This window comes from Chaetodon auriga, chromosome 2 (genome assembly GCF_051107435.1).
Source record: "Chaetodon auriga isolate fChaAug3 chromosome 2, fChaAug3.hap1, whole genome shotgun sequence".
Classification (NCBI taxonomy): Eukaryota; Metazoa; Chordata; class Actinopteri; order Chaetodontiformes; family Chaetodontidae; genus Chaetodon; species Chaetodon auriga.
Window position 1 is genome coordinate 21,986,239 of NC_135075.1, and position 25,136 is coordinate 22,011,374.

The 25,136-nt window shown below is 43.3% G+C and overlaps 2 protein-coding genes across 3 annotated transcripts; one reads left to right on the forward strand and one right to left on the reverse strand.

Moving 5' to 3' along the window:
* Positions 1-4: 4 nt before the first annotated feature.
* tbc1d20 (TBC1 domain family, member 20) lies at positions 5-6,276 on the reverse strand. Its single transcript, XM_076741028.1, has 8 exons — positions 5,821-6,276; positions 5,400-5,585; positions 5,170-5,250; positions 4,368-4,554; positions 4,080-4,181; positions 3,028-3,169; positions 2,397-2,575; positions 5-2,246 (listed from the first exon to the last, which is right to left on the reverse strand). The coding sequence occupies exons 1-8, from the start codon at positions 5,870-5,872 to the stop codon at positions 1,985-1,987; spliced, it is 1,191 nt and encodes a 396-aa protein (XP_076597143.1). The 5' UTR covers positions 5,873-6,276; the 3' UTR covers positions 5-1,984.
* Positions 6,257-23,257, forward strand: znfx1 (zinc finger, NFX1-type containing 1). 2 transcript variants are annotated; one of them, XM_076740959.1, is made up of 19 exons: positions 6,257-6,963; positions 7,544-7,630; positions 7,734-8,659; positions 9,279-9,513; positions 9,974-10,317; positions 10,437-10,616; positions 10,962-11,068; positions 12,210-12,448; positions 12,577-12,708; positions 12,995-13,143; positions 13,437-13,580; positions 13,664-13,781; positions 14,884-15,116; positions 16,130-16,269; positions 16,819-16,951; positions 17,634-17,801; positions 19,663-19,773; positions 19,944-20,039; positions 20,252-23,257. In XM_076740959.1, exons 2-19 carry the CDS (start codon positions 7,585-7,587, stop codon positions 22,703-22,705), a joined length of 5,955 nt encoding a protein of 1,984 aa, XP_076597074.1. In that variant the 5' UTR covers positions 6,257-6,963; positions 7,544-7,584; the 3' UTR covers positions 22,706-23,257. The 2 variants fall into 2 exon arrangements, with proteins under 2 accessions (XP_076597074.1, XP_076597083.1); XM_076740968.1 differs by having other exon boundaries at positions 7,578-7,630.
* Positions 23,258-25,136: the final 1,879 nt, after the last annotated feature.

Below are 25,136 nucleotides of genomic sequence, written 5' to 3' on the forward strand. Positions count from 1 at the left end.
GCTGAACATTTTCACTCTAGTTTATTAGCATTCTCTTGTACAACTTTACATTAGTATGACAGTTTCATTGTAACAAAATAAACATAAAAGGCAGATAAATCATTTAGTGCAATGAAAATAAATGAAAACCACTGAGTGCAGATACATGGTGCATTACAATACTGCTACACAACTAGACTCTCAGGCACCTCACAGCGTCCTTGTTCCAGGTCACCTTCATTTGATGAGTTTGGATATACCTTATCAGCCGAATGGGTGGTTCACTACGAAGGCAATAATCCAATCAACTATATTATTGAGTAGGAATGGGACGCCCAAGTATTCAGGTCCTTAGATAGCACTTCATCTGGAGTGAGGGGTTCATAGCTGACTGTTCTGCAGTACAACCTGACCTAGAACTCAGTCAATCAATAATTCTGAAGACTTCTGTTAAGCAAAATACACCTTAAAGATTACAAACAACCCAACTTCCTACCTTAAAATGAAGTGCTCTGACAAACTATATGCTCTGTTTTTTGTTTTTGTTTTTTTTTTTATGATAAGACACAGCTATTCCAGTTAGTGCCATAACACTGAAACCTAAGCAATCCCCTATGACCTCAAATATGCGCTTGGATGAAAATGACGTTGGAATGAGCTGGACCGCCCCTGAAATGCAAATGCTACACCCAAAGCAATCTAACTTACTAAATGGCATGTGTTCAAATGAAGCTTCAGTCATGTTCAAAACAAAAACACAGCGTTAATCTGAAGGCTCGGGCGCTTTCTCTGACAGGAGCACCCTTACGGTTGGAGTGAACAAAGAAAGCACCTATCAAACTAATTTTAGAGTGACTTTGTAAAACGCAGTCAGTGCAAACTGGGTCCCGCGAGGACTTGCCAACACAAGGACGACAATATCCACTTCATTTTCCTTGCTTTTCATCCCAGCTTTGATATTTTCTGCTACCAGGCATTGAGTGAGCGAGCGTGTTGCTGAACCAGAAGGAGAGATTTAACCATCTACTCCAGAAAAAGCGACGCAAAAAACACACCCTCCTCATCAGGGGCCATGAGACACAGACACATTTTTAAGGTTGTGCCACAAAACACTGAACTGATTGTAGCCTAATCCTCAGAGTTAAGTTCAAAACACCAATAACATTTTGTTAAAAACATGTAAGTTTCGCTGACCCCAACCATGAGCCAGAATTAAAATGTGTAGTGAAGGTTACGGACTGCTGACGTGTTTTAGAAATACTCAGTCCCAGAGAAAAAAGGTACTTTTTTCTTGATGAACAAGGCTTATTCAAACAACTTAAAGGGTCAAAAGAACCTAAAAACATAACAATATGGTGACCTTATAAAGTGCCTGTGTGTCATGACCATATATTTATACAGTTGTTTGCATACCTATAAATTAAAAAACAGTAAATTATACAAAGAGAGGATTCTAACAATCCTCTATTTGGTCTCAGTCCAGGTATCAAATAGATAACAAATGGGTTGTGACCACACACACAAACACACACTCGTACATTCACTCCAGCTCTCTTAATTGGCAGCAGTTTCAAGTGTAGTGAGTCCACCAAGCTTTCGGCATGAATCTCTGTCAGCTTAACTCAACGTCAGATTATTCTAATACCAAATATAAATAAACTTTAATGAGGACACCATCAGTGATAGTTCTTAGAAATACAGTCTCTCTGTTACAACAGGATGGATTCTTCATTTCAGAACAGCAGCAGTTGTTGCTGATACACTGGTGCGTGCTCTTCAGGAGTCATAAAAAGGACCCTACATAGGATGTATAGGCACATCCTAGAGGATCAAAGAGGAGCCTTAAGTGGTTGAGTTTAGAGAGTACTGTACACTCCAGACAGTGTTATCGACCGCAGGGTTTCTGCTTTAATTGATTAGTTAAAGGGTTCTTGGAATCAGACCCACCAGCTAGATTTAGTCAAGGATAAGTGGGTTGGAGCGCAGAGGGAGAAATGGGGGCAGTTTAAGGAAACAAGTCCAATTTGGGGGCCCACTCCAGGGCAGTGTTGACCACAGCGAGAGCCGCTGCCCCTAAAGCCACTGTCAGACCCATGACGGCCAGCCGAACGAACCGCCGTGCTGCTGAAGGTTGGGCCACGACCGAGCTCGCAGCTGAGCTCTCCAGTGCAGCAGCCTGTTTCTGTTTGCGTCTGCGGCGGAGAACGGAGTCTGGTCGCTGTTGAGTCGACGCGAGATCAAAGTCCTTAAAGGTAGAGGTGGCCATGCTTATGACGGAAAGAAACAGACATAAAAAGAATGTGTTAATGAAAAAATGGTCAGTAATTGAAGCTGCTGAGAAGGAGAAGAACGATAAAATATGAATATTCCTGTATGTAACAATGTGAATGTGTCTGTAAATGTTCAGGGTTGAGTACCTGTCATGTGAAGCGGCTTCTCTCGCCAGTTCAGAGGGAGGGAACTGGACAAAGAGGTCTCCTGCTCGGCTGATCAGTGTCTCATATGGCAGATCCTGGGGAATCTGAGACAGCAGATGATGAACCATGGCCATATCACATTCACACTCCAGAACCTCCTCTTGTCTGTACAGTACGATCTGCAACACAAATAGCAATAAAAAGCATATTTTCAGGCAAGAAAACAGTTTGCAAGGAGTGTAAAAGCTGCCGTCCCTCTGGTGCTCTCCAGTTTGGAGATCCCAGTAGTTTAACAGTAAAAACATGGCTACACGTTTCTGCTATTAAGGCCCGCATCAGGGCAAATGTCAAATGTTCGCCTTTGAGCTATTCATCTCCCTGTTGGCAGATAGTCACATGATCAGCATGGAAGCAGCAGACTGACTTTTCTGGACAGTCTATGCCTGATATTATTGGCATATTGCAGCCATGGTCAGCCTCTTTATAATGTAGAGCTATGGGATATTGGAAATTGCCAAATATATACACTAAAAGCTACACAATACCCACATTTAAATAGGGAACTCAACTTCTCTCCTTTTCTGTAAATGCCCTTTAGTAATAAAATACTGTGTGATTATAGGAAACTCACCACAGCAGCAAAGTAGATGGGCATCAAGGGATGACAAGCCAGGAAGAAGTCATACAACCGGACAACATGGCGGAAGTCTGACAGGACGTGGCCAAACCAGGTGATCAGCCAGCTGAGAGCAAAGACTGTACCCACCTCAGCCCTGAAAACCAATCAATACATGACAAAGATCAACTTACATCAGCACGCCAAACTGTACTGTACTGAAATGCGTCGCACTCAGGACCAGTAGTGATTAAAAATGGGAGCTTTGCTCTGGGCTCTGCAACAGAAAGATACAGAAAGCAACAGTCACGTTAGCCCTCCGAGCGGAGGACTTCACGACATCTGCTGTTAAGTCTTCAGAGACGTGACTCAAGCTGTCATAATAGGATCAGTATGCTGTAAGCACAAAGTCACCCTTCTCCTTCGTTTTGACGTGAGCATGCTGAGTTTCAACTTTAATCTGCATTGCTTTGAAACACTTGGAAGAAGATATTGCTATAGGTATGTCGCAATGGTGGAGGACAAAGCAAATTTAAGTGGCAATCATTGCAGAGGGGGTCCTTCATGAAGATGCAGTTGTGATATCTACCAGTTAACTCTGCTGGTAAATGCAGCCTTCATTTCTTGAAATGACACTGACATTAAATGTTGAATGTCTCAACATTTCATAAAGAAGAATTAGAAACTCTTCCTTGTTTAGCATGTGATTTGAAACTTGCTTGCATAACTGCAACTGTTCACACGGAGACAGGATTCATTGGATTCAATATCAACACTTGTTAAACAAAATGTATTCATTTAGCACAGCAAACACTGGTGGTAACAAGTTCTAGAACAAATATAATTGGTATTAAATTTCATAGTCAGGAGGAAAGCTGTGCTGGGTATGAAGCTTTTTAATATTCTTAATGTTCCACTTTAATTACAGCTGCCTCACCTTGCAAATTATGTTCACATTGCATATTCAGTGAGGATGAATTTCTCACATTGCAAAGCTTCATGTCTTAAGTAACCTATAAGAAAATGCTTTGCTTTGGCCTGTTATCACTAAAACAACAGAGTCTTACTGTTGCATGAAGTCGTGCACCTCAGGGTTCACCCTGTCAATGATGGGCATCAGATAATTAAGAATGTGTTTCGTGTTGTCCATGGTAGGATCCATGAAGTCCCTGAAAAAGAGGATGAAACAGAGAGCATTTTCAGAGTGCACAATAGACCACTGTTGAAAGAGGGAGGCGGGGAGGGAAGGACATTTTTTATTCTGAGATGTAGACACAGAGAAAAGAAACTGAGAAAATAGGGAGCAGAGTGAAGAAGCTGCTCCAGATGAACGTCCACATACGCTATATGAGTACCTGAGATGGTGTGTGGAGAGCTTTTCCACAAGAGCAGTTGCAAGGCGCTCCTCCAGGACCAATAAGAAGGTGACAACAATGTCATGGTATCCTTGGTAGTAGTGCAGCTGGGGATTACGTTTGAGAACTCGGAGGATGATGTCAATTAGCTCTTCCTGGAGACCCTCCCTCTGCTCATCTGGCATACCTGTCCAAGTCCACCCAAAATAAAACAGTCATTAGTTTATATGGGCTTTGGGTGTGCCACTATATCAGTAATAATAACAATGTATTCATGCTGTGTTTTACTGGTGTGTCATTATGTAGAAACAGTGCTTGTCGCACTATACTCCTCAGTCAAAGAGAAGATAAGCCGAGTAATTAAAGGGCATGAATGGCAGAAAATGCAATACCGTGTCAGCATAAAACCTAATTATGCTGTGCAGAATTACTATGAGTAATATTCTAATATATTTAAGGGAGGCGCCAGTTTGGTACAAATAAAACTTCAGTGAGCTCAGACATTTTTTCTCCCACCAGAAAAGCGTAGCCTTAAATCAATAGATGTTGACTTGACAATCTGAGTATTAATAGTAGTGAGATGGACCGGCAGAGGTTCCCGTAGTGCAGTGTAGACAACGTGGCTGCACCCCTTCACAGCTCTTCTAGAAATGTGTCTGTGTGCCAAGTTGACTACCAGAGAACGTAATGCTAACAGCAAGTAGTTCAAGTAGTGTGTTCAGATGTGTGTGTCGTCAGCGTTTCTGCAGGAATATGCACACAGCATGATGCAGTCCTCTGAGCAGGTATGGCTTCTACTCACCTGGTGGGAACCTCCGCAGCGAGCGTTGGACATCCAGCAACACCTGGTTGTAGTCCTTGTTATTCTCCCGCTCTACCTTTTCTGCACAGGACATGTCACCATCAGCATTGTCACACAAGGCAAATACTGCATGTGGGGCCAGCTCTGTTAGTATTTCTCATGTATGGCGTCAATGGGGAGGCGTGTGCTTATGAAATGCTGATATGTAGCCTGCACTGCTAACATGATACCTGGCTCTTCATCCAAGACGTGAAGGGGGACGTTGAGAAGCCGTGGCCAGACCTGGCGGCGTATCTCATCAGTCAGCAGTCCTCCTTCGCTGATAGCCATCCTCCTCAAAGCTGCCACATCCACGGGACTCACACTCAGGGCCTGCGTGATGTCCACAATTTTCCGCTTCCGCCTGGTGTCCCAGTCTGACACACAGACAGCACCACCTTTAACGAGCTAGTTAGCCTGTGTTTACTTTGATCTCACAACAGTTAGCGTTGACGTTACATGCAGCTATAAGGTTAAGGAGGGCAAAGCTAGCCAGCTCCAGCAACAAGCGATCACTTTTACGGCAACCTGGAGACTATTTCCGCAGGTGAAATGCTCCAAACATATGACAGACCACAATGAAGACCGCTAAATTAGCGACATGTCACTTACCGTTACCTTGCTTCCCATTCACAGGTGACGAGGCGCGTCTCGAGTTCTTCATTTTTCTCCGCTTCTCGATGTGTCCTTGTTAGATTACATTACTCGCCATCCTCCTTCGTGTAGCTAACATCGATTTAGCCCGCTTATCGTGGCTGCCAACGGAAGCTAGCTGTCTAATTAGCAAGGCCAGCCTCATACACACACGGCCCGATAGTTAGCTGTCCAGTGTTAGCTAGCTAGTAATCGAGCTAACATTGCACTTCCCTGGTTCCGAAACTGATACTTTCAGCCACACAGCCATCATTCCTCGGATTACTGATAAACTGGTTAACAATTAGCCCCGTCCCGTCAATAGCAGTGCTGCTGTTCCGGTGACAAGGCTACATGTTTACATTGACGAAAGCGACCAATGGGAGACAGCAGCGCTAGCTAGCCTCCCTACTCATACGGAAGGATGACGTCGGGTCAAGATGATGGGAGGTGACGAGGAAGAGGAGGACGAGGAGGTGGAGAAGGAAGCTGTGTTTATCTTTGTCGAAGGAAGTGCACATGTACTCGTTTACATTTATTGAGTATTTGCATTTTCTCCCACCGAATTGGACTAATTTCACTGTATTACATACCAGAGGGAAATGTCGTACTTCCCTACATTGGTCTCAACAGTGGTTAACAGAGATTTAGTTAACAAGTTAATGCAAAACTTCCACATTTTTATTTATCAAACATTGAAGGCGAGAATCTTATTTGTAATGGAGTGTTTTTCCCACGAGGTGATGAGTGAAATATTTCAATACGTCTTCCAACCTTTAGTAAAATCAGTAACTAAGCTTAAACACGCGTTGTCGCCTGCTGCTGACTTCCCAGACTGAACAGCATTGGGCATGATTTGTTTTATGTGTACATGTTGGTCATGTGCATCTTACTCAACATACATGTCAGGTGTGGAGTTCTGATGAAACGAAAACGAAAATGACTGAGCGCTTAAATAGCAGCTCCCCGCAGGAGAGAGAGCAGCCGAAGCAGAGACAGACAGAGACACAGAGACTGCCGAGTCAGAGGGACAGATGCTGTGATGAAGAAGAACACAAGCATGCTTCGTCAATAAATCTTCACGTTGGTGGAGGTATTCATGTCAAGTGGATTTTAGGCTTGGTAAGTTTATTTCTGGCGTTGTTTGTTTGTTTGTTTTGCTTTTGGGGGAAGTGTGGAGGGTGAAGGCAGCTGGCTGAAGTATTCGGAAGTATATATACAGGCCTGCATAAACATCCGGATTGGTGATTAAAAATCCATTATCAGTATAATAAATGCATAGAATCACTGCGGAGTGTGAGAAAATAAGAACAAATAAAAGGCGTGGTACATTTTCTAGCTTGTCGGGTAAGTACCTGTAAAGCCCTGGAGCCTTTCTAGCAGATCCGGGGCGGTTGCGGTCTAAATCTCTCATCCTATTTCTGATGAAAAGAAACCTAGGCAATCCCTCCGTGCATCCAGTAGAGGGCACACTTCAGCTGGCTTAAGGCATTGCATTAGGAAACTCAAAAAGCATTGAAATTAAGCTTGAGATCATCCTTATCTGACTCCAACACTCCTGTGACCATGCAAATCATACTGATAATAGTGAAAGTGTAACCACACAGAGTGAAACACTCAGTGATTTGTCACGCTGGCTGTCTTCTTCAAATTATTGTGCAATCCTGATTTCACTTTCACTGTCTGATGTCTCGCCACACAGAAATCATCAGTGTAAACAACCTAAATTTCAACAGATACCACATGGAAAGACTGACTTTAACAACGGGGAGAAGAGGCCTGGATAATGGTAAATACAGTATGAGAAGCAGTCCAGTAAAAACCTGAGGATTACTCTAGCACACTAATTTTCAAGGTCTGAGTAAATGAGTATTATTTTTTCCTCCCTCCAGGCACTGGTACTGGCCAAAATGAAAATGCTGGTGGAGGCAGAGGGGGAAGGCAAGGAGGTGCTCAAGGTGATGGGGCGAGAGGAACAGAGGTCAGACGACGAGCAAGAAGTCGTGGGGGTTGTCAAGGTGAAAGGGAGGAGACAGATGGAGGAGGTGAAGGGATGCGTGGGAGAGGCAGGGGAATAGGAGACCCAGGAAGAGGGGGTGGAAGAGGTGCAGGAAGTTGGAGGGATAGAGGAGGAGGTGAAGGGGTGCGAGGGAGAGGAAGAGGAGCAGACGCAGGGCGGGGGGTCCAAAGAGATGCAGGACGAAAGAGAGGAGGAGGAGGAGGAGGAGGAGGAGGAGGAGGAGGGAGGGGGAGAGGTGGATTTGGAGGAGAGGGGGCAAACCGAGGGAGAGGTGGGGTGAGAAGAAATGGAGAGCAAGGTGCAGCTGAAAGAGAAGGAGCGAGAAGGGGGGTGGCAGAAATGGGTGGAAGGCGAGGAGCACATAGTGTGGATAGAAGAGGAGGGAGAGGAGGTGAGAGAAGAGATGGTGTGGGAGACAGACAGGAGAGGAACGGAGGGAGCAGAGCCAGGGCCCCTCAGGGTCACGGGCTGAGCCTTAAAGTTCTGAAAGAGCTCGCTGAACAAGAGCCATCGGTGGTGGCCATCACCCTGTCCTCCCACCCTGCCCTACAAGATGTCCTGAGTGGGACGGCAATGGGGAAGGACCCCGTGGAGCTCCTCTGCCTGGTGATGAGTAAAGGCTTCCAGTCACGGACAGATAGGGGCACCGTGCAGCACCTGGCTTCCATCATAAAAGATTCAGGGTTCTTCCGCACCGTCCTGCCCCACTACCTGGCAGGCATGGAGTCAGAGTTCAACCACGTCCGCAGAGCACAATATCCAGAGCACCTGAAAAACATCCTGGCTGTTGTGTCAGAGGTAACGAGAGAAAAGAATGAATGAAAGAAACAATTATTTATTAAATCCAGCTGAAGGATCAATGAAGGAATACATGAAAAATACAGTGTGAGTTTGCACTGAAAATAACTGAGCAGAGAAACGTTGTCTCTGATGGACAGCTTCGTCTTCTTAGCCGGTGAATGGTGCTTCTTTGCAATGAAATATGTTCTATAGGTGCAGCAGATTGAATCATAAGCGTTTCATTATATATTCATGACTAAGAAGGAACAGTCAGAGTTTCAGTTCGGGGAAAACATAAGTAGGTTTTAAGAGTTCAACACTCAAAAGCTCTGTTTAGGTGTGGTTTGGTCAGAATTTGAGTATGTGATATTACCTTTGTCTAGCTAAGCCCCGAACCAGTAAGAAAAACACAAATGCGAAGTTCTACCAAAAAATGTTGTGTTCCTGTAGCGCTCGTTGCATCTTAAAGCTGTTCTCAGGACCTTGAACAAACCTTGTTTCAGTGTTTCTAAATGAAACAGAATTATTATTATTAACCCGCATTGTGCTTCTTTCTGTTAACAATCCTTAAATTAGAAATCAAACTCCCTGTGGTTCAATATATACTTTAACCATCAACTCAATATACTCTTATTAGGTCCTCAGCATGTTCCCTGCTAGCTCGGTCCAGGCATGCAGTTTGCTGCTGACGCAGCTCCAAGCCTCCATCAACAGCCTCAAAACATCAGGAGTGCAAATCCAGTTTCAGATGGAGGAGAGCGTGGAGAATCTGCAGGGCCTGATCAGGCACCTGAAGGAGAGATCCAGGGAGGGAACCCTGCGCTCAGACAGGGACACTTATGCCCTCCTGCGCGCTGGCGGTGATAATCCAGGTAAGGGCCTCTTTTTTTTCTTTTTTTTTTTTACTTCAGATGCTGTTCTTATAACATATTGATACTCTGCCCTCAAGCCAGCTCAGGTCAAAAAGTAATTTACTTTAGTGTATTATTATTAGTGTAAATAGATGCCATTGAGTTACACTTATACTAATTCTGTGTGTTTTGAAGGCTCATGAATCATGATTTTCACTTGTGTTCTGAAGAACAGAAGTTCGTAAAAAGTTGAGCCAATTCAGCAAACGATTTACATTTCAAGGATACTCAAGTGGTACCCAAGGACTACTTGAGTAGACTAAATAGCACAAAGTGTGTTTGGTACATTCTTCAAAAAGAAAAAGATTTTTTCACCTGGGCAACAGTGGAAAATTAGCTGGAGGATATTTTGAGATGTTTTGAAAATTGCCACATTTTCCAGATAAGTGAGTGACTCAAAGTCTCTCTTTTTCTTACCAAGACGAAGAAGAGCAGCAAGATTTCAGGACCATACCCATCTACCCGACTCCTGAGGAGTTCCACCAGGACCAGAGGCCCTTCCTGAGACCCAACCTCACCTCTCAGCGCTACACAAACACCCACCTCTACCTCGACACGCACTTCCGACTGCTGAGAGAGGACTTTGTGCGGCCGCTCCGTGAGGGGATCCAGCAGTTGCTCTGGAACCAAATGGACATGGGCAGTCCACTGAAGAAGAAGCGCTTTGATGATATCAGAGTGTATTTTGACACACGACTGGTGGTGCCCAAATGCACGCACACCGGTCTTGCCTATGTAGTCCAGTTCGATGTTCAGCCGCTTCAGGTGAGCCTCTGGTTGGACTTAGATGTTTGTCGCATTAAGTGTATGTATGATATATGAATGGCAAATGAAAAGACACATGTCAAAGTGTATTCATAATTCTTCCTCCATCTTCCCTACAGTTTGTGCGCTGGCAGAACTCCAAGAGGCTGATCTACGGGTCCCTGGTCTGCCTGTCTTGTGATAATTTTGAGAGCTTCTTGTTCGCCACAGTGACAGATCGTGATCCCAGAGACCTGCAGAGGGGACAGGTCCAGATTACCTTCACTGAAGAAAGCAGATTCAAGCTGGCCAGAATTCAGGTGGGCCAGTAAAGGGCAGAATGCATGCAGTTGTTAATGTTTCAGTCTAATTTCAGCCACTTAATCTGCAAAAGCTAAACTGAAATATACATTTAGTTACCAATTTATTAGGCCCATTTATAACCAAAATAGGTGTTTCTAATATTTATTCTAACTGGTGTAAATGAGGTGAACAACATATTAAAAGCACTTTGCAGCAGCCTCCAAAATGACCATAAAGGTGAATCAACACGTCACAAGACTGTTTAGTTCTTAACATGCAGGATAACTGCAGGGTGGTGGTGGTGGGGGGGGTTATGGTTTTATATGAAACAGATACGCAAAGAACTAAACTTTATCTCACAGAAAGACCAGTTGTTCCTCATGGTTGAGACCACCGCCTACTTTGAGGCCTATCGTTATGTTCTGGACGGCCTAAAGGAGCAGGAGGAGGACAAGCTGCCTTTTCAGAGGTAGGAGTGTGTGTCTGTGTTCTCTGGAGGAGTTTCAGATTGTACCATCAAGGTCATAGTTTTTGTATATTCCCACAGCCCTTTCAAAACAAGTTCACATGTAGATTTGTCAAAAGGCAAATGGGGGGAGAAATGGTACAAAGCAAGTTCAGCAATCACAGTTTTAATTGGCATTGAGTTAATTATATTGCCACAGTATTCCCAAAAAGCTGTCACGCATGGTTGAACTCAAAAGTTAGCTTATCGTCTGCACTCCCAGTGACCTTCATAGATAACACAAAGTAATGTGTTATATGAGATGCCTTGTTGGCCATCTGTCTCCCAGACCTTTCTCTTGTGACTATCTGTAATAACTTTAAACTGTTTTTCCCTCCGCACTGCACCATGGGAGTTATTAGTCAGATATTTTTTATATATATATGTATATCAAAAACAGCTCTCCTTTCTTTCTCCCATTTTTCTTGAAGTTTTTCTCAGTCTTAAATGCTAATTTGGGTCAGTGTTGCAGTACAAACAGTGCACCCCTGTGCACTTTTTTCCCTGACAACCATCTCAAGCTTTAAATCCTCAAAGAACCCCTAGTTCAGCTGGGGGCATCTGGAGATCAATTCTCCAGCTCTCCCACGGCTCTCCTTCATTTATCATGACTAAACGCATGCTGCTTTTGAGCTTGCATATGTAAAAAACACATTCTTCTTCTTTGGAATGAAAAGTTGAATTCATAGGCAACAAAATGGCCCAATGCTCAGTTCAGTACACTCACAAGCTTTGCAGCCAACGCCTGGTGTGGCTGGTTTATGATGCCTAATGTTAAATCTGCTAAAATTTCATATGTATTGCTGTGTAAGTGACATTTTTGAGTCTGTCCAACAAGTTTATGGCTCTTCTCTACCTGTTAGCAGCTGTTGCTGGAGCATAAAGTTAAACTGTGTTTTAATGTTTGTCATTATCCTGTAAGCACCACTAACAAATAAACAGCGACAACAATTGAGCGATTTCATGTTTATTGCAGTAGATATTTTTATGTTAAGTTTTTAATTATTTCCTAGTAAGAAAAACTTTATTTAGTGACAGAACTTCCTTTAACAAGGATCCATTAATGAAAAGTCTCTTCATCCTCCTTTTACCATAATTCTTCCAGGTACATTGTGGAGTGCGAGACAGATGTGCAACCTCCAGCATATCTGCAAAGAACAGATACTTACAACCTGTCATCTGTCGCTGACCCTGAGTATGCGGACAGTATACAACCCTTTCACACCCTGAAGGAAGATGCCTGGCCGAGAATGGAGGAGCTGGGGCTGGATGAGTCTCAGATGAGAGCCTTCCAGCTGGCCCTCACCAAGGAACTGGCCATCATACAGGGACCTCCTGGCACTGGTGAGACATTGAAAAGCCATTGTTAGAGGGATGACTTCATTCATTTGTCAATTAAAAGTGGAATCCAAGCAATTGCAAAGCTGCTTCTGAAATATATTAAAATCACGCTGCGTCTTCCGTTTTCCCAGGAAAAACCTACGTCGGCCTGAAGATCGCTCAGGCTCTGTTGACCAATCAAGAGCTTTGGAGAGGTAGATTTGGCTCGGCTCCGATGCTGGTAGTGTGTTACACTAACCATGCCCTGGATCAGTTCCTCGAGGGTAAGCAATGATGCCACTTCATAATAATATCAGATCTATTTTTTTTTTTACATTTTGTGTGAGTGTTGTCGAAGCTATTCTCAACAAAAGGGGCCATATCTATTTCTAATTCATCAACAGTTCACGGGAGGTCTATTTGTTTATATGCTGAAACGACGACTACTTCGAGTTTTATTTGATTGTCTTTCGCAAACTCTACTCAGTGACCTTGAACGAGCAACGGAAGACAAATAGGCTCCCTGTTTTGCTGGTTGTTATGAGCATTTGGTGTGTCTCTCCTTCTAAGGTATTCATTCATTTCTGCAAGAGGGCATAGTGAGAGTAGGAGGCCGCAGCAACAGCGAGATCCTGAAGCGTTTCAATCTGAGGGAGCTGACCCACTCACCTAACTTCAAACATTCGCTGCCGCGTCACCTGCGTTATGCATATAATGAGGTGAGCTCACGCTGTCTGACCGACGCTGTGACTGTTATAACTAAACCTGAACCCCGTCTCTGTCATGCATAGCAAAGTGTTGAGAATATGTGAAAAGGTGTAATAGGTTTGAATAATCCTTAATAATCTATCCTTTTATATTCAATCAAAAGTCTTTTGTTTATCATATTGTCGCTCATCTTTTCGTCATACATTCTTATGCTCATCACTTTCAGTTCTAACAGGCTGCAGTATATCACACACCTTCCTGTGTTTTCTCCACCTAATCGCCCTATTCATGACCTGTTTAAAAGATTTACAAGGAGCTGTGTCAGGAGGAGAGGAGGATCCAGAGCCAGAGCGTGAGGCTGGAGTGTTCTCTGAAAGGTGTCCTGCGTGAATGCTTCTTGCAGAAGTCCATAGCACAGAGACACTGGGACGCTCTGCACCATCCACCTGTGAGTCATACTGAATAGAAAACATTTCATGTATATAAGACAAGTGAAAACTCACCAGTCTGTGTTTATGAAATGATTTGCAGACACAGGATGGTTTCGTGGTTTGGAATGAGAAGAAGCCCAGCGTGATAATGGACTGGCTGGGTTTGGGTTCCACTGCCTTCCTGCAGAGGGAGCCAGAGGATGCAAATGGAAATGAAGGTAAGGCTTTCACTGAAAGTGGTGAAACGGTGTCAGAAGATCTGGCTTCTTTTCCACCGATAGTGTGGAAACAGCAATTCAGAATTATACTGTATTAGACTTTCAACAACACAATGATTCCTTCCAGAGAGGCTCAAGAAAGTAAACTAGTTTTGCACCATACAGAGATGAGACCGACTTGCATTGTAACTTTCCACGTCTTCATACTACAGCAGTGATTACAGAGCATCTAGTGTTGTGTTTGTAAAGTTATTTCACCATGCAATTGTTGGGACATGGTGAAAATGTTATAGATTGAGCAGGCCAAAGCATTTAAGAAGAAACGACATTAAAGACATTATCAACCAGCAGACGCTTTACTCTTATTGGTTTTGAATTGCAGTCCGCCGTTACAGATTAATACATGTAAAAGGCTGAGAAAGCATGACAAATGGGTTTCATTTATAATAACTCAACTGAACGGTTTATTTGATATAAAATAGAAATTTGTGCTGAAATGAAAACCTTAGTGAAGTGGCAGCTCTCTCTTAATTGTTCATCTTCATAATAAACTGATGTGATCAGTACTTGACACTTCAGTGTTTATAGCAAATGAGCTTCCTGTAGCCTGTTTTCTGGAATCTATGCAGGTCATTTGTTTTTTATTGCATTAGTTATGATTGTGGTGTACATCAATAAAGACCTGTGTCTCGCACAAATATCAGTGTAAGATTGACAGCTGCTTTTATTCTGCCGTAGTTTCACTCCCAGTGAACAGATGAACACCAGCCACTAAACCAGATAGCCTTTGCAGCTCTGATTCAGCCGTCTCCAAACCAGCAGAAGCGAACACTTGAGAGCACCAAAAATGGCCAAATGAGCATCAAAGTCTGAACTCCAAACAGCTCCCGTAGCATTTTATAGCTAAACAATAATAAAAAATCCAGTCGCCAGTTCAAATAGACCATTTCAGAAACCGAAGATTATATAAATGTATACTGTCTTTTCTCTGGTGTGGTATTACACTCCATGCAACTTCATAACTTGTCTTTGAAAACTAAAATTCAGTACATTTATTGTACTGGTGAATGACATCATCCTGATCGTTACTGCAACTTGTTAGCCGCAGCAGAAGAGATGGAGGTGGAAGAAGAGGACCTCATTGAAATCGCAGAGGAAGCAGATCTGATCCAGGCAGAGCGGATTATTGACGACAACATGGGTCCCAGAGGAGGAAAAAATGACAAAAAGAAGGGAGAGACGGAGGAGGCTCTCAGAAAATTAGAGGAGCTGTTGCTGGCCATGAACCTGGACAGAGTTGAGATACAGGCTCAGCAGAGCGAGGAAGGATGGGAGGTAAAATTAAGAGGAGATTTTTCATGTGGAGATTGTAATGAATGTAACATTCACAACATTTTGTCATCCATACTCAATCAGATACATTGATTTAGCGAAATAGGCCACAGTACATACTTCCCTTTGCTTACAGTAAAGCTAAAAACTGTCCAATAGAACGGTATTTCCCCAGATGTTACGTTCACTGTTTCTTACCAGTGAGCATTGTGTGTATGTTTAAGACCTAACAAATGTGTTGAATGTGTTTGCTTCCACACACAAAAAAAAAACATCTGAAAAGCTGGAACAATTTGTAACATACATTATTATATCCAGCGGTCTTCATCTTACCTGCTATTGTTGGCACGTTGCTTAATTTCTCGGCATGTTACTGCTGCTAGCCCGATTCTTTTGTTGGAAGCCCAAGAACAAGACTGGAGAAATCTTCAGTTCACAGATGTAGAATTTATTCAGGTCACAGCTAAAGCAAGGCAGCGCTGGGTTCGAAGAGACAGAGCTCTTGCAGCATCTCTGTCAGAACGAGCCCAGATATCCAGGTGTATTCACAGTTCGTCTTCTTGGGCTGGGGCCTGCCCTGTACAGAGGTTGGACTTACATGCATACTCATTGGTCAGTTAGCTCTGACGTGAACAGGCCAAACAAAGTTCATGTGAACTAACTGAAATATAGTACAAAAGATGTGTGTGTGTTGGTTTCAAGGCGTGTATCTAACGAGACAGACTTAACCTATTCCACTATTTCCACCATTGATCGTCACTTGTTCCAAACAGTCGTAGTTTCCCCACAGCACGGCTAAATACACTACTCCTGTGTCATACTCTCGTCTCATCACACTTCACCCTCAGTTACTACAGCTACAGCTTGCCCTTTAATATTAGTTTTGATTTGAAACAGACTGATTGAAACACTGTGGTGCTCTCTCTTAGAGAGCAACAGAGGTGTCAACAGATTAGAGGATTTACAGCAGTGAACCAGCTGAATTCTGAACGCTGACCCTGCTCTGATCTGTACAGATGCAACGGGACCAGAAGAGAAAGATGAAGAACAGAATCAGGAAAGAGCTGGGGAAGAGCTCAGCTATGACTGAACAAGAGGAAAATGCTGTCTTGGATATTTGGACCCTTAGCCTGCCGGACAGATGGAGGCTCTATCGGTAGGTCTGCATGTGTGTTTCACTTGTCTTTCCTTCGTTCACTCTATGCCTCTCTTCCCAATTCTCTTCTATAGTACCTATCTCACATTTCTGTCCTCCTTCCCTCCTCCTCCATTTTTTTATTCCTTCTTCGTCTGAGCTGCCTCTCATCCCCCAAACAGCCTCAGTCTGGTAGACGGAGTCTATTCCCAGTGTGTGTAATTAAGTCAACTAATCACCAGGAAAATGTATCCCAGAGGATCTTCTCACCTCAGAGAGCCAAGTAACTTCTATTACTGTGAAAACAGGGCTGTAAAGACTCATGTTTACATAATTTTAATTATCATTTAATCCAACAAATAGGGCCATTTCCATCCAAGACAGATATAATATGTCTTACTGTAATTGTTTAACTACCCTTAGTGCAATATCAAGTACCACAGCTTCATGTGTAAAAGTATATCTCCAGACACAGAGTAAACGTTGACTCTTAGAGGTCTTAGAGGCTTCCATATGACCGAGTTAGCTGTCACAGTGGTTCACTATTATTAATTTACTTTGTGTCTGCAGGTTGTGGGTGGCACGCTACAGGGAAGAACTTTGCACCAGAGTCCTAGAGTCTGAGCAGGCCTATCAGAACGCAGTGGACAGATTGGCTGATGTGAAACGTCGTGAGAGCCTCTGTCTCCTCAAGAAAGCCACGGTACAGTATAAGTGCGATAGTACATGATATGAATGGTCTTTCTTCCTACAGCAGATCCATGTTTAGTCACGAGTTCAACACAATTATCATAGTAAGTGAAGTAAAACACGTTTTTATGTTATCAGCTTTGTCACGTACGGCTTTATATTTGGAGAGGATAATGAAGTGTATTGTTTAACTTCCCCTTGATATACGCGTGTCATGATTGTGTGCCTTGCACTCCTGTGGCCTGACAGGTGCGTGATGCTAAATACTCTAAAAACTCCAAATGCTTGATATATTCAAAAGGCCAGAAGCGGCACATCACTCAAACTTCCCAGCACCTGTAGAAAACATCAGTGGATCATCTGGCCAAGAAACAGTCCAGCCCATAACTCCCCATAAAACTGTAACCTGTCATTCTTACACTTTTATACTTCAAGGTGCTGGTGGACAGATTTGTTGCCTGTGGACAGTGCCAGGCTTGCTGTTTCCTCCCGTCCCGGGTCTTTGTGCTGCTGGCTGTAACTTCATATTTATTGTAAAGATTTATACCACAGTGTGGCATCAATCCTCTCATTTAACTCAACAAGAAAGTGAATCAGAGTATTTCCCAAAAGATTAACTGTTCCTTTAATGAAGGACTGATTGCGGAATTAATCATAATGTCATAAAGATAACAAGTACGTATATTGTCCATCAGATTATTGGCATGACAACAACAGGGGCGGCCAAGTATCGTAAAGTTCTGCAGGAAGTGTGTCCAAGTCTTGTGATCGTTGAAGAGGCTGCAGAGGTTCTCGAGGCCCACACCATCACCACACTGAGCGAAGCATGTCAACACCTCATCCTCATCGGAGACCACCAGCAGGTGAGAAACCACACAGACAAATAAGGCAATGATTCCTAAAAAACCTTGGTGGCATCTCATTAAATGCTGCATAACAATTTGTGCACTGGTGTATTTTAATAGGCGATCATCCTCTGACTGAAATTGCTCCATTTATATGCCCAGGTGAAAATTTAAAGGACAACCTGTCATGAGGGATTTTTGTGTATTTGTGTGGCTGGCAGCATGTATTCGTGTGTGTTGCCTTGAGGAAAATGGCAAAAACACCCCATGCCAGCCATTACAAGAGATAGAGAAGAGTGAGGAGTGATATGGTGGACATCAGTAGACCATTACAACAACTTGTCAGGGCTTGCCAAGGACATATGGCCAGGCAGCCTGTCTAGCAATCTGCAGAATTCAATCACAACTACACACAACTCTATCACACATCTCAGTATTCTGTTGTGGTCTCTTCTTGCTGTGTGACTTCTGTCTGCTCTAGTCCTAATATTTGCTTGTTGTACTGTGTTTATGCATGGAATTGAGCATGCATTTGACTATACAAACAAACCTGACTTCCTTACAGTTGTACTAAAAGTTTAGCAGGTACAGGAATGGAATTTGAAATAGAGTTGGACTTAAATTGCTTTTCATTGTAACCTGGCCTTGGAAATCAATGATCACTTTTATACATCAGGTACATCTGATTAATAGAAAAGTCATTTTTCACCGTGCCTGAGTCTCCCTTCACTGTTTTACGTGAGTGGGTGCAATTTAATGTGCCAGACATATGTTGACTACAAGTGCAAAATAAATAAGTCAATATTAAGGTCTTTGTTATTTTTCAATTTAAACTACAGGACAGTTAAATTGGCGCAGGTGTGGTAAAACCCAGCAAACAAGATGAATAAGGGTTAATCTGTTTATTTCATGGTTTTAAAGCCATTCGATATTATTTATTTTGACTCTGTGTCCAAGTGTTCAGGGCTTTTGTTTTTGCGGAACCCAAACTTGAATCTGTGCATGTAATGGAGGTGGATGGATCACACTTTCCAAGTAAAATAAGCTTTGGCGTTGTTGTGCTGTTCATTAATCACAGGTTTGGTGTTGAATCGAGCAGAACACAATGCTTCGCATTTATACTAGAATTTGTCTTGCCTCCCCCACACCCCTCCCACATACATGCACAATCACACTCTGTCCTCTAGCTAAAGTAGGTTTGCACACACACGCAGACGCTTACTCTTATACACACACACACACACACACACACACACATGCAGGCAAAGCAGTGAAAAACTCAACAGGACAGCAAAAGAAAGTTAGAGTGCATTAGCATATATTCTATATTCCCATCCAGTCACTCTAAAAAAACAAAAAAAACAAAACCTATAGCAGAATATTATTTATCCCTGCTAGGTTTGCTCCTAGATTGTTGCTTCTACCTGTGCCGAGGAACTGTGTAATAAGTGTTCACTTGCATTTGCATAACTGCAAAATGCAAGATCACCTTAGGCATGTGACCATGAAAGTCATCCCACTTTTCTTCACTTGCATGGTAATGATCTTGGGCTTTTTAATACACTCAAATATGCAAATATAAGACAGTGAGCTGGCCAAATTATCTTAATCACAACAGAATGGGGAAAAAGCCAAAAGCTGTGAATAATCAAGTTGCACTATATACATATCATATGTTCTCTAAACAGACAGAACTTTCATTTAAATACTAAACCATAAAAGCATATTTCGAGCCCTTAAATCCTCCCCATTAAGCCACCACAAGTTCTCAGTTTGTCCAAGAAATGACTTTATTTATTTTTCTAAACTTTTCCTTAAGAGCAGTTGATAAAAGCTGAAGTGTTTGGAGCTTATGATGAATGTGTGTTTTTTCCTTCAGCTGCGCCCCAGTGCCACGGTATATGAACTCGCGAAGAATTTCCACCTGGAGATGTCCATGTTTGAGAGGCTGGTGAATATGGGCCTTCCTTTTGTCAGACTCAACTACCAGGTTTGTGTTTCTGCATCTATTTGTTTGTTCATCTTATTGCAGGTTCTATCAATAAAATGTTACCCTTGAATTGATATGTCAGCGTGTATGTTTGTAGGTGCAGCTATGCCTCTGTGTCTACGTGTGATTGCCTGTGTTTATCTGTGTTGTTGTTTTGGTTTGTTCTTCAGCATCGTATGAGGCCCGATATTGCCCGTCTTCTGACCCCACACATCTACTCAGAGCTGGAAAACCATCCCTCTGTGTTGGACTATGACAACATCAAAGTGTGTATTGTATTTGCTCTCCTGCTGCGTCTCCATTCTGCTTGTTTTTCTTAGCAGTGAATATCTGTTTACTTGCCAGCATGGATAAAAAGTACCTGCATTCTGTTTAAGACTTTAATATATATTCCAACTAATGCATGCAGTATTCAAAAGAATATGATAATTATCAAAGAATAACATAGAATCTGTTTTTATTATGTGCTGTCTTACAGGGCCTTAATACCAATTTGTTCTTTGTGGAGCACAAACACCCAGAAGAAGAGATCAAAGATGGCAGAAGCCATCAGAACCGACACGAGGCGATGTTTGTAGTCGCTCTTTGCCGCTATCTTCTCTTTCAGGACTACAAACCAGAGCAAATTACCATCCTCACGACCTATTCAGGCCAGCTCCACTGTCTGCGCAAACTCATGCCTGCCAGCCAGTTCGCAGGGGTCAAAGTGCACGTGGTGGATAAGTACCAGGGAGAAGAGAATGACATTGTCTTGCTGTCTCTGGTCCGCAGCAACCTGCAAGGTAAAGTTGGCTTTTTGAACATTCCCAATCGCGTCTGCGTGGCCTTGTCTCGTGCCAAGAAAGGGCTCTACTGTATTGGCAACAGTGCAATGCTGGGACAAGTCAGACTGTGGAGCAACATCTTCTTCGCCTTGAGGGAGAAGGACCAGGTTGGGAATGCTCTGACCCTGTGCTGTCAGAATCATCCAGATCAGCAGGTGAGAGCCTCTTGTGGTGAGGATTTTAAACAAGCCCCTGAGGGGGGCTGCACCCTGCCTTGCAACTTCCGTCTGAATTGTGGGCATGTTTGCTCGAGCGTCTGCCACCCCTACGACCCTGAGCACAAAAAGTACAAGTGTCTCAAGCAGTGCCAGAAGATTTTATGTGATCTGGGACACAAGTGCAAATTTGAGTGTTACAAAGCATGCCCAGAGAAATGTCCAGTGAAAGTTGAAAAGACCATACCCCAGTGTCAGCACACACAGATGGTCCCTTGCCACCAGGACCCGAAGACATTTATATGCCAGGAGCCTTGCCAGAAGCTGCTTAACTGTGGACACCTTTGTGATTCACGGTGTGGGCAACCGTGCACCAGTAAGTGCAAGGTGAGGGTAACCTTAAAACTAAGGTGCGGCCACAGCCAGCAAGATGCTTGCTTTTACGAAACACATGCGGAGGAGCCCGAATGTCGGACCCCTTGTACGCATCAGCTAAAATGCGGCCATGCATGTGGTGGTAACTGTGGCAGGTGTTATCAGGGACGGTTTCATTTCCCATGCCTTCACCAGTGTGAGCGTCTCCTGATTTGCTCTCACAAGTGCAGGGAGCCTTGCACTCGCGATTGCCCCCCCTGCCAGAGACCATGTGAGAATTGCTGCTTCCACAGCAAGTGTATGAAACCATGTGGACAGCCCTGCGCTCCGTGCGTCGAGCCCTGCGCGTGGCAGTGCCCCCACCAGAGCTGCAGTAAACTTTGCCATGAGCCATGCGATCGTCCTCCATGCAACCAACCCTGTGCCAAGACCCTGGGTTGCGGCCACCCCTGCATCGGTCTGTGTGGAGACAAATGTCCAAGCATGTGTCGCATCTGTAATCATGATGAGGTCACAGAGATTTTCTTTGGCACCGAGGATGACCCTGAGGCTTACTTCATTCAGCTGGAGGACTGTGGGCACCTCATTGAAAGCACAGCCATGGACATATACATGAAGATGGATGACAACCAGCATGCAAATGAAGGAGAGCAGGTGGCCATAAAACTGAAAGAATGTCCAAAGTGTCGAACTCCAATCCGCAAAAATCTACGCTATGGATCTCACATCAACGCCAGTCTGGCTGAGATAGAGAAGGTAAAGATAAAGATAAATGGCAATCAGGCAGATATTGAAGAGCACAGGAAGACCCTTCAGAATCAGTGGAAGGAGAACCTTCTCACTTATGACCTAAATCAGCAAAAGGAATACATGCATATCAGCCACCGACTGGAAAAAACTTATCTCACAGCAAATGACCTGTGGATCGTGGAAAACATGATGGATTTCCTTGTAAGAGTTGCAAAGCTGAGAAAGATTCAAAGGGAGAACATGCTACTCCGCCGAAGAGTCGGATTAGAAAAGTATATGGAGCAGTTTGTGCTCTGGCTCAACAACATCCACCAAAAATTCACAGACCAGCAGGTCTTTGATTTGCAGAGAGAACTACAGAGACTCAGCCTCCTGACTGAACTCAATGTCCGCTGCAACATGGCAGACAAGAGAGGACAAAGTGACAAAATTCAGTCCGAGGTACAAACAATAAGAGACGTTTTGGAGAAGTGTGGCCAATTCACTGAGCAAGATCAGTGCAGAGTGACAGAAGCCATGAAGGAGCTAGACGACAAGCTTCCACCCACCGGCTTGGGCATCACTGATGAAGAGAGAAAGATGATCGTCTCTGCAATGAAAATGGGGCCTGGACACTGGTACAAATGTCCCAATGGCCACGTCTATCTCATAGCGGACTGTGGAGGTGCTATGGAAAGGCGATGCTGCCCCGATTGTGATGCTGTAATTGGTGGGGCCGATCACAGACTGGAAAGTGGCAACCAAGTTGCCACTGAGATGGATGGGTCACTGCACCCTGCTTGGTCCGAAGCCAACAACCATCCAAACCTTGGTGACCATTACTTCTGAGAGAACTATTTCTAGGAAAACTGCAAAAGTTGTGAGTGGCAACAGGTTGTGATTTTATTTTAATGACTTTAATTCATGGACTAGTCACAAAAATACCTGGAGAGACCTAATGCAGCTATATGTTTCAGTTGCTTGAGGGAAGGATGAGCAGAGCACTCTGCTTGTAACCATAATCTTCTTGCATGAAATCTGCTTTTGAAACTCTTTGTTGAAAATACAGACTCTCGCAGTATCAGCAATAATCTGGAACACTTTATATCAACAAATATCCACTTTGCTCTTTTCTACCATGAGTTTTATCTTGTATTGAAGTTTTATCATTTGTTGCAGTAGACATGGTAGTGTACTGTTTTTTGTTTTTTTTTAAAGATGCTTTGCTGCAGAAATTATGTACTGAGGATCTATAACAACTCACAGAATGAGTTGATGGTTTTTAATGCTAAGTATTTTTTCTTTCCTGTTATCCATTATATGTTTAGGATTATGAGTAACTGTGTAATGGTTGTGCTGTACCTTAACAATAGGTGGCAGTAAAACACTGTAAAATAAAACCCAGCGAGACGACTTGATAGTTATCATGCTTGCAGCTTGCTCAAATTTAATAAACCATATCTGAATGTAGCAGCACGTTCTTGTCTTAATTTTACACACATGCCATAATGTAAGACATACCAACAGGGAGAGCATTTCTTTCTGCATGTTTCTGTATGTCCATTAGGCTGACAGCATAAAGCTTAGAATGTAAACTTGGAAAAGCACATGTAGACACATGCACATGAACACAGAACAAGGGAATAAGCAGTATTTATAAGTCAGTTTTAGAGTTGATGTTCTGTAGAAATATTAAGCAACTAATGCATGAAAAAAAAACCCTCCTTACAACAAATATGAATTTTCTCTCCAACCCTGCCAGCAAGAGTTAATCATTTGTGTGTCTAACAGGACATCATTGGCAGTGAAGCCAAAGAAACTACCCTGAAATAGCCACAATTCCTCTTCACCGATGTACAGGACTCACAGTCGCCGAGTTTCATTTCGGCATTTTGTAACAGCTTGCATCACTTTATTACATGATGAATGTGTCCCTGTCACAAAACCAGCTCCAATGCAAACTGTGCTGTCTGCAAGGGGCAAAAAAAATGAACAACAAAAATGTGCTGTCAAGACAAGTGTTAAAATTGAGCAAACTTTAAAAGGGTGCCACTCTTTCAGTATTTATAGGACTCAAGAAGCAGGCTGAGAGAGAGCTGGACGAGAGGAGGCACTGCAGAAAAATGGTAATATCCTACAGGGTGGACTGTCTCATCTATCATGTCAGGTGGCCTTAAAATAAAATATGTTATTGTCAGAGTTTCAGCTAGTCTGGCCCTACAATAAAAACTACCAGGTTGCCCCGCCCCACACACACACACTGTACAATATGTGGTTTGATTACTGTCTCTAGCAGAACTGATAAGACTGTGTGGGTGGAAAAAGCATCATAGAAAAAAGGAGGAGGTCACACTCCAAGCAGTGATCTGTGAAGAGAAATAACTGAAGGCAATGTAAAAGGTAAAACATCTTGAAAGGAGACTTCGTTTTAAAGCTTCCATGCGCCGTTTTTCCTCACGTTAGCGCAACTACAAAGATGACAGAGCAGCTAGTTTTGTGTTTGTGACTCAAGTAACAAACTTTGATGACACAGGCTCCGTCAACCAGACAGGTGCAGCGAGACAAACCCTGTCAATCATCGCTTCCCACCAGCGGAACATGAAGTGTTCCCATCATAGAATTATAACAGTTTAACACTTGAGCTATGCTTGCTCATATTATATTTACCTGTAGATATCATGTTAGATCTCTCTGACAGGTTGGTCAGCATCAGGTCACCTCAGCTGTCATCTTTCAACCATTAGTAGCCACAGTGAGCGAGCTCATTGTCAGAGGTCAGGCTGAAAAAGAGAACGACATGTCCCAAACTAGCCGATGCGTGGGAAAGAAATGCTGACGGTGAAAACCATGTGAAGGGTGAGTGCGCTGAGAAATATGTGTATGTTCTACCCAAAGGAAGCCCGAGAATAGCTCGCTTCATAAGGAAACAGTGTCCAAAGAGCGATAATGTCAATTTCCACAAGACCGAACGTGGCCATTTTGAAATGTATTCTCCAAACACAGGAGCAAGAAGAACCAAACTTCTGAAATTATCATATTAAGCTGCTGGCTAAATCAATGACACAGCAAGAGCAGGTTATGAAAAACTCCTACTACAGCAAACTAACACTTAGGTCATTGTATACATCAACCTTTTGTGCCGAGGACTTCGTTAAACTAAGAAGGTGTCACTTCTCCCATTGAAGCGCTCTTTGTGTAGGCTTACACAGTTCAGAGGTCGTTTGAACTCCTCTCCTGGACGCATGACACTGTGGACGTCTGGTGGACCTCAAAGACTCAA

Bases quoted from the DNA above. Each gene is read 5' to 3' on its own strand.
- znfx1 (XM_076740959.1), top strand. From the start codon at position 7,585: ATGGAAAGACTGACTTTAACAACGGGGAGAAGAGGCCTGGATAATG. The intron at 11,069-12,209 runs GTAGGAGTGTGT...TAATTCTTCCAG, and splicing joins GACAAGCTGCCTTTTCAGAG to GTACATTGTGGAGTGCGAGA. The intron at 12,709-12,994 runs GTAAGCAATGAT...TCTCCTTCTAAG, and splicing joins CCTGGATCAGTTCCTCGAGG to GTATTCATTCATTTCTGCAA.
- tbc1d20 (XM_076741028.1), bottom strand. From the start codon at position 5,872: ATGAAGAACTCGAGACGCGCCTCGTCACCTGTGAATGGGAAGCAAGGT. The intron at 5,586-5,820 runs GTAAGTGACATG...TCTGTGTGTCAG, and splicing joins GAATGGGAAGCAAGGTAACG to ACTGGGACACCAGGCGGAAG. The intron at 3,170-4,079 runs GTAAGACTCTGT...ATTGGTTTTCAG, and splicing joins GTGCACGACTTCATGCAACA to GGCTGAGGTGGGTACAGTCT.